A 14,009-nucleotide genomic window follows, 5' to 3' on the forward strand; every position below is an offset into this window, starting at 1 on the left:
TTGAGAGCGTTTAACCTAACTTTACCCTAATTTCTATCCTAAATCTAGAGAGAGGAAAGAGCCTCTCTCTTTAGAATTCTACTCTAAAACATGATGAAAACTAAATTATGACTCCCTTGGTTCATTCCCCCTTCAATCCTTGGGTTCAATAGCATCAGAAATGGGTTGGATTGGGCCCAAAATGAGCTGCAAAATCGCTGGGGGCATTTCATTAAAGTGGACCCTCGGGCAGAATCGGCGCGCACGCGTACATGGCGCGTGCGCGCCCCTGAACGCAAAGCAACATATGGCAAAATTTATATCATTTCGAAGCCCCAGATGTTAGTTTTCCAACGCAACTAGAACCGCCTCATTTGGATCTCTGTAGCTCAAGTTATGGTCGATTGAGTGCGAAGAGGTCAGGCTTGACAGCTTTACGGTTCCTTCATTTCTTCATGAGTTCTCCCACTTTGCATGCTTTTCTCCTCACTTCTTCCATCCAATACTTGTCTTATGAACCTGAAATCACTCAACAAACACATCAAGGCATCGAATGGAATTAAAGTGGATTAAAATCACTAATTTAAGGGCCTAAAAAGCATGTTTTTACACTTAAGCACAATTTCAGCATAAAAATAATTGTCATAAGATCTTTTATTTTTTAAAAATACTTATTTTGTATTGAATAAATAATATGAAATATATATTTTTCAAATATAGAAAAATAAATAATAAAAACAAAATATTATTTAAATATTTTAAAAATAAAAAAAATAATCATCTTAAAAAAGAAAAACATAAAAAATGTTAAATAGTAATTACCTCCGTTATATGGTTAAACTTAAATTACTATTTTCCTTTTTTTATTTTATTTCATGTATTATATATGCTTTGCTCTTATGTTAAAACTACCCACCAGAATAGAAGAGAATGTTATAAAAGTGGTCACTAGGTTATTTATCCAATTATTTAACTTTCATTTTCATCTTAGGAATTTCTCAACTCTAATCTATATAAAACCTGCCAAAAACCGTTGCTTATTTAAACATTCGAGTCCCTTGTAGGTACCATCCCACGCACACCTCTTCACGAAAAACTCAGACGGCTTCATCCCTCCATGAGAAGACGTCATACATTGCACTGAAGGCGTCTAAGCCCCACATTCAGGTCCAAATCATCTTCATCCCTTTGAGATTTAATAATCCCTTTGATGTTGTGAACTGTCAGGGGTTTTTCCAAACCCCAACAGTTCCACGTCAACATCTTCATCCCTCCTGGGGTGCCCATTGTAGGGTAGCACCTTCCCCTATCTCAATTGATGTAGTTTCTTTCTGACATTACCTCTTTCTTCTATCTGCTTCTTTTATCTCCTCAAGCCCTCTCTTAACTCCAGTGATAGGACTAACTTCTCCTCCCTTCCATGCTAGTTTTTTCAGTTTTATCTTCTTCCTTACATCTCTTCCTTTTAGCCTCTCCATAGAACCAAAATTAGGGAGGCTTCCTGAATTATTTGTATTATCCGAGATCTGCTGGAAGTTTCTCTCCTTTCTCTTTGCCTCCAATACTCTCTCACTTTTGGCTACTTCCTCTTCTACCCAAGTTCCTTTCTGGTTGCTTTGAACTTTCTTATCTTCTTCTGGCTTTTGTGTATTGCTCTCATCCACCGATAAACTTGCAAAGACTCGGTTTATGTTGACTGGAGTTGACTTCTTATTTACTGTCTTCCTTTTCTTCGCTGCTGAAAATCTGTTGGGGTATTGATTCTTCTTCTGCTCTTTGATTTTTCTCCCAACCCACTCTGCCCGTAACCATTGCCCCCCATTTCTCCTCTGTTGTCTTTCCAGTCGCAAAGTCCTCTAAGTACTGTTTGCATACTTTGTTTTCATATCTAAGGAAGCCACAGTAATAGCAAAAATTACCAATCTTTTCGTACTTTGGCTGAACCTCAATGACCTTCTGATTTCTCCCTGCAATTTTTAGGGTTTTACGCAGGGACTTTGATATGTCTAATAATACTTTAACTTTTAGCAACCTCTCTTCCTTCCCTTTAAAATTAAACAAACCAGCCTCTATGTCACTTCCCATTGACTCTTTGACTCTCCTACCTAGTCCTTGATTTTGGCATTGCTCTGGTAATCCCCAGAGTTGCATTCGAGTCCAAACAGACTCGATGAATGTATCACACAAATTAGGATTCCCTACCAAATCCTAACAGAGCGGATGACTAAACTTCAGAGTTGGGGCACCGTAGCTTTTTCTTTTTTCTCTTAAAATTCTAGAGTGATAGCTCAAATGGCATAGTCTCCTCATACTTACCTAGAGGTTGCGGGTTCGAGTCTCCCTATCTTTGGTAAAAACAAATAAAAAGATACATGTGTGGCTTAATTTAGGCCATTTCTAAAACGTTCACTCTTTTTTTATGCTAGAGTTAAATAACATACACTTTATTCTATTTGATTAAAATATTTTTTAATAATTATTTTTTATATAAAACAGTAATTATTTTATTATTTAAAATAAAAAATAATAATATAAAATATATTAACTATTTGGGAGAAAAAACTAAGCTTTTAATCCTAACGATTTTCACATTTAATTCACGTATAAATACTTAAATACATATTGGTAGATCTAAAATAGATGCCAAAAATTATGCTTGACCAATCCATTAATAAACCCACACTTATGTAACTATGGTTTATTCTTCAAACATCAAAACACAGCCCACCACCTAAGTACCTGTTTGCATTAGATCGGCTCACAAGAATACACCTATACGGCTACACCTAAAGTCACATCCGACAAGCTACATCTACTGGCAAGCTTGCAGTCTCCACAAAAACAAATATCCAGGTGTTAATACCTCATTCATTTAAAGAGAATATCTTTACCTCACATCTGTATCATATAATTGGCCTCAACTTATATATAACTAAATCTCAATTAAAATTACAAATTATGTGACTTTGGGATATACCTTAAATTTTATTTGATACATGTCACTACCAACATGATTATTAAACTAACCCCAGTTTCAAATTTTTCTAGTCAAACTCTAAAATGTTCAAGAGCAGTGGTTCCATCAAGACCTTTGGCATTATAGTATGCTACATACTCCTCCATCGTAGTGTTTCTGTATTTTGCAGGATTGTCTTCGGATAACAGTTCTTTTATAGGACCATAAAGCTTTGATGATGATCTCATACCTGAGCAGAAAAAGCTTGCAACAGATATTCTTGGACCAATGAGATTTGCCAGTACTCTATGTTCAACACTCTTAAATATATCATTTGTTATAAGCTGCACTTCAAGAAAAATAATAAAATTGTAGAATTAGCAACTCTAGATAAGCTCATTTTAATTTGCAAAATTTGCTTAAGAACAAGTTCTCTAGGGTGAAAATTCGTATGAAATTTTTATAATTACTAACTTCCTAGTCAGATTTTCCAGTGTACAAAAGTTTTTAATAAAATCTTTGTTTTCATCTAAAATTAAATAAACTTAATACATTATAGGATCTTGGTTGAAACCTTTTTAAATTAATTGCATGGATTATACTTTTAAATTTAGTATGGAAATTCAGCAAGAGCAGTTATTGGTAGCCATTCTAAATTAATGTATATGATTAGTATGCAAAATAAGTTTAATAGTGAAAATAGTCCTTAAAAAATAAAGTATGCATTATTTTAGTTCTTCAAAGATCAATGCCTCAAATTGGTTTTGGATGATACAACTGTAAATTAAATTGGTCCTATAATTAATAAGATGTTGACATATGATACAATCATTTTGTGATACGTCATTATCTAATTAGTAAAGGGATCAATTTGATTTATCATGGTATCTTTCAAAGATTAATTTGATCTTTCAAGTATTAAATTGATGAATACACAATCTTTCAAGAATCATTTAACAATTAACCCTTTTCTTCTCAACAACAAAACTTTTGTTATCAATGAAACTATAGACATAAAAATATTAGTAAGAAAACTTGCCTGCAAAAGATCACCAATATTGATCACTAGAGCCCCTGGTACCGGCGGTATATCGATCCACTTATCCTCATGAAGGACTTGAAGGCCGCCAATATGGTCTTGGAGAAGCACCGTGATAAAGTCGTTATCAGAATGCTTGGTGGTTCCCAAAGTTAGTTCTGGTTCAGGACATGCAGGGTAGTAATGACAAAGCAAAATACGTCCATAAGTGCAACCTATGTCTCTTAAATAGTTTGAATGCAAACCAAGAGCTTCTGATAGTAATTCAAAGAGTGCAATCCCAAATTTCATAATATTAGTCCCATATTCAAGAAGGATATCCCTACAAGAAGATTCAAATTAGTATTACCAAGTAAATATATGTTCTCTGGTAGAAAATACAGGATTTAAATTTGTGTCTTTGTTCATTGTGTAACGTAACTATATTTGCAATGAATTTTATAACGTAAATATATTTGGATTAGTTGAAGTGTTAGTTGATATAACTTGTATTCAAGCTCTTTTATTAATATGCTATTCTTTTTTAAAATTTATAATCAAAATATCACAAAAAAATTGTTGAAATATGCTTGGTTTGTATTTAAAAAAAAAATTGTAAGAAAGCAAAAACAAAAAATAATATTTTTTTACTTTTTGATTTGTTTTTAATTCACAAAATTCCAAAAATAAAAACACATACTCTAACTTCTTTTTAAGAAGATCTACCACCGAAATAAAGTTTTTCTATCTATAGTTGTTTCAAAAACACAAATACATAGATACAAAAATGTAAAGAAAATGTTCAATAAGCCAATAAGACTAATACAGAAAGGGGGAAAAAACATGATGAGACATAGAGAAAAAGAAAAGACATGATGATACTAATGAAATATAATGTCACAACAAAAATATTATCAATAAATTAAAAATTAGCTATCAAATCTATTATCATGTATGTATATAAATATATATTATTTAATTTATTTTTAATATATATTCTGTATTCTATATTAATATCTAAACACTTATTGATGTCACAAATATATCCTATCTCATCCTAACTATCTCTGTTCGAAACTAAGCCAAACAGAACAACTTAAGGAAGTCTAGTTTAATCTAGTAATATAAGTGAAAGCTAGTGCAATTAGAACATACCTGCATACTACTGGCAATTCCACTGGTTTAGGATTATCAGGAGCAAGATAACACATAAAAGTATCTCTCCAATTAAGTGCTGGTGAACTATATAAATCAAAATTACTGTTATAAATAAACGACCTATTTTGGTCACGTGTATAAAACTTTTTCTTCACTTCATCGTCTTGTTCGAAGAACCTTCTAACCCCATCTTTCATCTCCTCAAGAACACTCTCAGGGATGCCATGATTCACCACTTGAAAGAAACCCCATGTCTTACAAGCTTCCCTTATCCTTGAAACAACTCCTTCGCGTTTGCTTGGATCTTTGGTAACAACAACATCTTCAAGGTCTATAACTGGAATTGTATGTTCTGAGTTGCATAAATCTGCGGCTTTGTGAGATTTCGTATTATCATGTTGGTGATGGAAGAGTGATGGAATCTTTGTAAGGCCTTTGTCAACAAGACCCTTGACGCCAGTTTTTGTTTCATCGAATGATTTGAGGTCGTTGAGTCTGTTAGAACTGAGCTTCACTGTTCCTACTGTAACTTCTTGATCAGTGTAAGAAACCTCCATGGATCTCCTTATTACTTATTAGTGTTTTCTTACTTTCTTTATAGAGTTTATCCTACAAAAGAAGCTAAGAGAAGAACAATTTTTATATTGTGTGGCGGGCCTCGCGGATAGAGGCTTTCAATTAGAAAAAAATATTTTATGGCCACATCCATGGTATGAAGACAGATATAGCGGCAAACCATTGACTTTTTAACACAGGTGACAAAAGTTCGATATTGAACCAACCTAAACTCTTAAACTTAAGATGAAAACTCGTCCAACTACACGGCGGGGTTAGATTTTTTGCTCCACTTAATTTTCATCATATATAAAGAAATTATGGATTTAGTTTAGTGAGTAGTGCAAGTAGTTTAGGATAACTATTTCACTGCAAAAAATTGGATTTGTATCCTTTAAATTTTAAATTTTATTTTAAAGGGTAAAGTATAATCTTTTACTATTTATTTTATAGATAAAATTAAAAAAATTATTTAAAAATTAGAAATTATATTTTATCTTTTAAAGTGAAAGCTAAAAATTTAAAAGATTCAAATTCCAAAAAATTCTATATAGACCGAAGAAAAAAACATGCTATGAGTCATACATGTCTAGTTTGAAAAGTGACGCGTGGTTCTTCTTTTATTGCTCTTGTCACAACTTTATGAATTGATTTTCTGTTTTATGAATTGATTTTCTGTTTTTCGTTTCCATATGTGAGGTTAAACGAAAATAATTGAAGTTAATTAACTTGCTATTTGCACTAAACACTTGAAAAATTTGGCCATTTTTGTATGCATTATTAATTGATGGTTTAATTATTCTGTTAGTTTTTATAGTTTTACGAAATTTTAATTAGGTCTTTGTATTTTTTATGCGTGCTTCAAATGTTTGTGATATGAAGAGTTTAAATATTATTTAGAAGATATTAGTTTACATTTTTAGAATATTTTAATTTAATGTATTTTGATTTTGTTTATTTAATTACTAGATTGGGCCTCATGTTTATGGATTTTAGGGTTTTTCTTTGTTTTAACCTAATAAGAGGTTATAAATACCTCCTTAGCTATTGTAGTCGTAGTATAGAATTTTTAGAGGTTTAAAACCCATTTTTGGTTTCATGATAAAACCATGGTGTGGACAACTGAGGTTGAGAAGTCCCTCTCTTGTTGCATCAGGAAATTGGTTAGAAGGTTGAGGAGTCCCTTCGAATCAATTCCCAAACTATGGCGTTGACAAGTTAGGTTGAGGAGTCCCTTTCTTGTTGCATCAAGAAATTGGGTAGAAAGTAGAGTGATTCTCTTGTATTCAATTTCAATTTATCCTTTTTATTTCGATTTCAATTTCAATGTATCTTCTTATTCAATCTCAATTCTTGTCTTGTTTATCCTTTTATTTCCGTATCAGTTTTTTTTCTTTTAAGTTCTTGTACCAAATTTTTTTAATTGAATTTCTATATTTTTTTTTTCTTTTATTTGGGTTCCTGCATCAATTTTTTTTTATTTTTAGTTGGGTCTTTATAAAATTAATCTAATTATTATTAAGAGTGACTTAATTAAAAAAAATTTGATACAGGGACCAATTAAAAAAAAAGTATAAGAACTTAATTAAAAATTTTACGAAATTATAGAGACCAATAGAATAATTAAACCTTAATTTATTACATCTTTGTGTAAGTTTTTGGTTTGGATCGGACTTTTGGACTATTTTTTGTAGATTTATATTTACTAAAAGTTTTAGTAATTGGATTCACAAATTTTATTTATTTTTAATATTCATAACAATATTAATTTAGCTTTTTATTCCAAGAAAATAAAATGTATTATACCAGCATTATTGAAAAACTTTCCCTTTTTAATAGTTTTTTCTCATTTTTTTCATCCATGCACAAAATACTAATAAATTTTCTTTGTAGTTAATTGGATATCAAATTATCACTTTTATTTAAAATTTTTATTCACTTGGTAAATATATTATATTATTTTTATACCTTTTAATTTTCACGAACTAACAAAATTTTGGAGATTACCCCAACTATAACCACAATTATTAATCTATTCTTATTTCAATATTCATATTTTCAAACTATCAATACAATCATAAAAAATATATATTATTTTCTTCTATTACTCATAAATGATAATCATAAAAAAAAAATATTTTGTTGTATTAAAATATGTTTTTATGGTTTAAGTAATAACTTTTTTTTATTATTCTACTATACAAATTTTTATGTTAGATATTTTTGTTACACAAGTTAAAATATTAGAATAAATATTTTTTGTATTATTATTATTATTGAAAAACTTCTCCTTTTTAATGGTTCTTTTTCTCATTTTTTTCATCCAAGTATAAATACTAATAGAATTTCTTGGTAGTTAATTGGATATCAAGTTATGGGACTTAGCTTCTATTCATTTGGTAAATATTTTATTTTTATACCTTTTAATTTTCACAAGCTAACAAAATTTTGGAAATTACCCCAATTATAACCATGTTATTAATTCATTCTTATTCCAATATTCATATTTTTAAATTATCAATACAATCATAAAAAACATATATTGTTTTCTTCTATTCTTAATAAATGATGATCATGAAAAATAGTATCTTATTTTCTTCTCTTCATATATACACAATTTTTCTTTTAAGATAAACAATATTTTTCTCTAATAATTTTTAACAAATTTTTGTTTTAAATATTTCAGTATGTGTAAAGACAAAAAATCAATATCTATCATATTATCATATTTTCCGTTTAGCTATTGCTCTAAAAATTATAATTTTATATAATGTATGTTGTGTCCAAAGTGTTCTTAAACATATAATATGAACCTTATTCTGTGATCTTACACTTATTTTTAATATTAATGATTAAACAATTTAAATAAACCAAATATATTACAATAACGACAAATGTGTTTATATTATGTGTAATAATTTTTTTCTTAAAATAAAGATAAACAAATATTGTTGTGATAAGTTAAAATATAAAAAATAAATAAAATTTATGATTCCAATTACTAGGAATTTTAGTGAGATAGAAGCCTATAAAAGAAAATCTAAAATCGAAACCAAAAACATATACAAAGGTATAATAAATTAATAATACACAAAAAAAAATCAAAAGATTTAGATGTTTAATCCAGTGCAAATAGTTAAATTAATTAACCTCACAATTCTCCGCGTTTACCCTCACATGGGAAAACAGAAAATAGAAAATCAATTCAGAAAATTGAAAATGCAGAAAGAACAATAAAAAATAAACCACGCTTCATTCTACAAATAAGACGTGTATAGTCTTTATAGCATATTTTTTTCTTTCGTCAGCACCATAAAAATTTTTCACTACACTATATATAGCCCATTGTGACCACGGACAATGCTCCACTTTAATTATTATTATTATTATTGTCATCATCGTTGTTTTGCTTGGATTTAGTTTCTCAATTTGGATAGAATATCGACTAAATTTATATTAAAGATCTTATTTTTGAGAATAAATACGATCCCTCTCACAACTAATTTGAGATGAAATTAAAAATTGAAAACAAACGTATAGTTGAAGAACTAAAGATTGAATAAAGAAATTGTTTCACTCGATTTGTGTGTAATTTTGACAGAGTGTCGAATCAAACTTATATCAAGATCCCAATTCAGAGAGCAGATACGACTCATTTGAAAAGAGTGAGTTTGATCCGGAAATTACTTAGTGTTTGTATCGAAACAAACTGAGTCGACATATGAATGGCAAGTTATAACAAATAATATGAAAATGTGTGAAATAAATAAAAGAGAACTTGAATAAATAAAAATGTAAAAATGAAATAAAAATTAATAGAAAATAGAATAATAATAAAATATCTAAAACAAAGAAATTAAAAGAAATAAAACAAAGGACAATAAAATAAAATGAGCTCCCAACACTCACATGCATTTGCACTCCATTGTTTTCGTGGTGTCACTGAGGCTAGAAATTTTTGTAGAGTTTTGTGTGATGATCTAGTATTTTTTATTGAAGTTCCCCAATCCTTATGAGTTTCTCCTATTTATAGATCCTGAAGATAGACCTGCTCTAGAAGAATCTTGACCATGACCTGTTTTCTCCTTTTTACCAGGCTACAACCTTGCCTTGTCCCTGAAGAATCTTCATAGTAGCTTCCCCATGTTTTACCTTATCTTGTCCCCCAAACCCCATGTTCTTGCATAGTGGCCCCATTTAATCACGTAGCGTATCTGTTTTCGACTCCTATGCTCGATTTACCTCAAACATCAAGTCCTTGACTTCGATTAATCTTTATTTCGATTGTAGTTGTAGGAAGATCTTCCCACAGCCAAGTATCTGAGCTATTAATCGAATTTCAACCTTCTATGAATTGTTGTCAAATTTTTTCATGGGTCGAAATTCGTACCAACAAATTACCCCTTAAAACTTATCTTTTTCTACGTGTAAAATGATAAGCTTTACTTAATCCCGTTCCATTCACGTGTCTTTTCAAATTTTCAAATTTTTGAGAAGTTAGTTATGAAAGAATGAAATGGCTCGCACATTTCTGGGAATATGTAATGTTCCCAATGGGCTTTAATGGGCCTTCATCCTTTGAAAATCTCTTCGCATTCCTCAAATTCTTCTTTCTCATTCATCATTTCTTTTCTTTTCGTTTCCAAAACTCCTCATCTTCTCTGCAACATTTTCCTTGTTTGAAATCCATTTTATCTCACATTCATGGACTCTCAATCCGGCCTTCATTCCAGTAGCACTTCAGCCGTTATTGTTACATCATCATCTTCTACCACCATTGTTGCTACTACTACCACTACTGTTTCCGTAACCTCCACCGCAGGAGCCACCATTTCATTTTCTCTTCCTGCCTCTGTGTCTACTGCTCCTACTTCTTTTTCCTAAGAGGATGACAACATCTACATCATGGGTCCTCCTCCCCTGGTGACTAATATGTCACATTTCTACAACGATGAAGAGACCCTGAGGGCTCCCAACCCTGATGTAGAGACCACCGCATTATGGCGGAGCCAGGTACTTCTTCTATTTTAGGTTTTCAATATCTTATACTCATACCTAGGGCCAATCTCTATCCAGGAACAAATCGAGTCGATTTTTTCTTTCTTTCCATCTCTCCCTGAACATCTTCCTTTATTTTTTTATAAAAATGTCAAAGCTATTTATTTTGCAAATCAAGTTTTTAGGACAGTGCCCTAAAAAAATCTAGCTCCCTGTTCTCGACATGGATGTCGAGGTTATCCCCATCCTATGAATCTGTGTCGAGATCCTTACACATTGTTTCTGGTCTTCGACTGGCCACCCATGACTTATCTTACACTAACCCCTTCTTGGGGCTAATTTATATTTTTGGTGCCCAACCACAAATAACTTTCATTTCCCATATGGAATGATAAGTCTGACTTTAATGGAGATTTGAACTTTAACTGGTCTATCTCTTGATGGGAAAGATGTTTGTTGGTTAACTTCATGACCTGATGATGACTTTGACATCAATTTCGATTCAACTTTTGTGTCGGATTTTATTCAGAATAACATGGGTTCTGAGGGTGACCCTATTACCGACAGTGAACATGTCGCCTTTTTACTATTGTGCATTAATGCTTTCCTCTTTTGCCCAAAACTGATCCAAATTCAAAAAAATAATTATCTTTCATTAGTTATCATGCTCCATCAAAAAAATATCACAATCTCCCCTCTCTTATTTTAGGTCAATTGTACGAGACACTTTCCTTGGTGGTTAGTGAAATTCGACGAGGTGAATCATCGATCAATCCTTTTGGTCCTCTCTGAATTGTCAACTTATGGCTAAAATTTGTATTCGAGCCTCAATTTACTGCCCGTTCTGAAATTCCCAAAACTTCTTGATGACTTGCATCATCTACCCTTTTTCTTGTCTAAAAAGGACCATAAAAGAGCATAATCTCATTTAATCATTGCAATTTATAGTTAATTGATGAATATTATGGTACATTGCTTTGAAATGGGGTTGTGTTGAATTTCAGGTGGAAAAGAGCACCACAAAGGAGAGAAAAATAACAAAACAAGCTAGGAGTGTGAAACTAGCGTGCCACTTGGAACAAACGTCACAAAAATGCATGGGCGTGGCACGCTAGGAGCTGGGCATGGCACGCCAGTATTAAAGTCCATAGGGGATTCTCAAAGCATTTACATGGGCGTGGCACGCCAGTGTAATTTTCCAGAGAGCATTGTGATAAACCCATATTTCATGAGTTCTTTTGTGCTTAATTAGAGTGATTTATTCAACTCTTCACCTACTTATTCACATTAATTGCATGGTTTTACTTTTCCTTCTTTATTATGTCATATTGTGAAAAACATGTTTCCTAAGCTTTAAAATCAATTAATTTAATTACCTTTATTTCCATTCGATGTCGTGATTAGTGTGTTGAGTAGTTTTAGATTTTCTAAGGCAGAATGACTTAAAGGATGAAAAAGGAAACATACTAAAATGGAAGGAGGAAGCAAAACGGAGCTTTAAGGAAACTGGTATCCACGCGATCGCATGGATGACGCGATCGCGTACCAAGCACGAATCAGCAGCGACGCGGCCGCATGACTAACGCGACCGCGTGGCAAGGAAAGGCTCCAAATGACGCGACCGCGTGACCCACGCGGACGCGTGACAGGGGCCACGTATCAGAATTTACAGAATGCGCCCCCAGCGAATTCTGAAGCCCTTTTTGACCCAAATCCAAGTACAGACAGCATAGACCAGAGGTTATAAAGTGTGGGAATGCATCCATTCAAAAGAGAGCTCGCATATTTTACTTTTCAATGATTTAGATTTAGTTGAGAGGGAGATCTTCTCTCTCTCTCTTTTAGGATTTAGGATTTCTTGTTTTAATCCCATCCAAGGATATTTTTATTATTCTATCAATTTTACTTTTTCCCCTTTTAGTTCTGGTTAAGGATTCAGTAACTCAACAGTTATTAAACTCAACATAATTGATAATCGTTATCTTGCTAATTGAGCTGAACTTAAATAATCCCAACCTTTTCTTAGGAAATAAATAGGATTCAAAGGCCAGATTAATTAGTCCATTGACTTTCCTTTGTCCTAGTAAAGGTTGACCAAGTGGAGTCTAGATTCAACCTTCATTATAGTTGAGAGAGATAACTACGTTGGACCTCCAACTTCTTTTACCTTGCCAAAAGTTGTTTTACAGTTATTATTTATTTTTAATTGCCATTTAATTCACTCGTCATTTAAATTACTTGCCTCTCACCTTCTAAACCCCGATTACAACCTTTATAACCAATAATAAGAACATACTTCCCCACAGTTCCTTGAGAAGACGACCCGAGGTTTAAATACTCGGTTATCAATTTTAAAAGGGGTTTGTTACTTGTGACAACCAAAACGTTTGTATGTAAGGACTTTTGAAGGTTTAGAAACTATACTTGCAACGAGGATTTATCCGCAAATTTCTAGACCATGCAAAAGTTCTCTCATCAAAATGGCGCCGTTGCCGGGGAACTGCTAATGTGTGCCTTATTATTGGTTATTGTAAATATTTTTCTTTTGCTTGTTTATTAGGCGCTCAAATATACAAGGATCAACCACAGCTCCATGTGGACAGCCCGATGAAGAGCGTAGCATGAAAGAAATACTAGAAACTCCAGTGGACAAGACAGAGAATGAATTCGTACTAGAACAAGTGGAAGAAGCTGTCATTGTTCAAGAAGAAGAGTTGGTTGAAGATCTAGGAGATGCTGAACTTCCTTGAGAATCCAGAATTGAGGAAAACTCCGTCCAAGATGCTACAGTTAATGCTAAGGAGGATACCGTACAATCTCCAAGGTAAATCGTTTACGAAGAATCAGACGGAATAATCCAAGAAGCAATTTTCCTTGATGATGATAGTCACAAGTCTAGTTCTCCTAGTGATGAACTTGCGTCCGCAAGTGAATTCTCTGAAATCGAAGAATCTTCCCCAAGTGAATATGAAGATGATGCGGAGGTAGATTTCTCTCAACCTCCAATCTATGACTCGAGTGATGAGGAAGACATAGAAGACTTTGACCAGGATACAGATACAATTGAAGATCTTTGCAAGGAAGTGGAAGAATTCACAGAAGAGCACAAGGAAACGAAACTTGCAGAACCACCAAAAACACCTATCCCAAGGCCATTACCACCTAATACAAGCTTCAAGTGGGTACAATCCTTAACTTATAATTTTACTTATTCACTTGAATATGGTTTGCTCGAAACAGATGGCCAACTTAGAGCTCTATGCGGCTTTAAGAGTAAGAGGAAATTGGCTCGTACTCAGAGCTGGTGTACCAGGTTCAATAAGGTTCCACGCTTCACCTCGAAGT

General features: G+C 32.5%; 1 protein-coding gene across 1 annotated transcript; it reads right to left on the reverse strand.

Moving 5' to 3' along the window:
- LOC107625442 (1-aminocyclopropane-1-carboxylate oxidase homolog 1) lies at nt 2,832-5,760 on the reverse strand. Its single transcript, XM_016328074.2, has 3 exons — nt 5,109-5,760; nt 3,975-4,296; nt 2,832-3,279 (listed from the first exon to the last, which is right to left on the reverse strand). The coding sequence occupies exons 1-3, from the start codon at nt 5,666-5,668 to the stop codon at nt 3,028-3,030; spliced, it is 1,134 nt and encodes a 377-aa protein (XP_016183560.1). The 5' UTR covers nt 5,669-5,760; the 3' UTR covers nt 2,832-3,027.

This window comes from Arachis ipaensis, chromosome B02 (genome assembly GCF_000816755.2).
Source record: "Arachis ipaensis cultivar K30076 chromosome B02, Araip1.1, whole genome shotgun sequence".
NCBI lineage: Eukaryota > Viridiplantae > Streptophyta > Magnoliopsida > Fabales > Fabaceae > Arachis > Arachis ipaensis.

Coding starts and splice junctions, on each gene's coding strand:
- LOC107625442 (XM_016328074.2), bottom strand. CDS start 5,668: ATGGAGGTTTCTTACACTGATCAAGAAGTTACAGTAGGAACAGTGAAG. Junction 4,297..5,108: donor GAATTGCCAGTAGTATGCAG/GTATGTTCTAAT, acceptor ATCTTCTTGTAG/GGATATCCTTCTTGAATATG. Junction 3,280..3,974: donor ATATTGGTGATCTTTTGCAG/GCAAGTTTTCTT, acceptor CTTGAAGTGCAG/CTTATAACAAATGATATATT.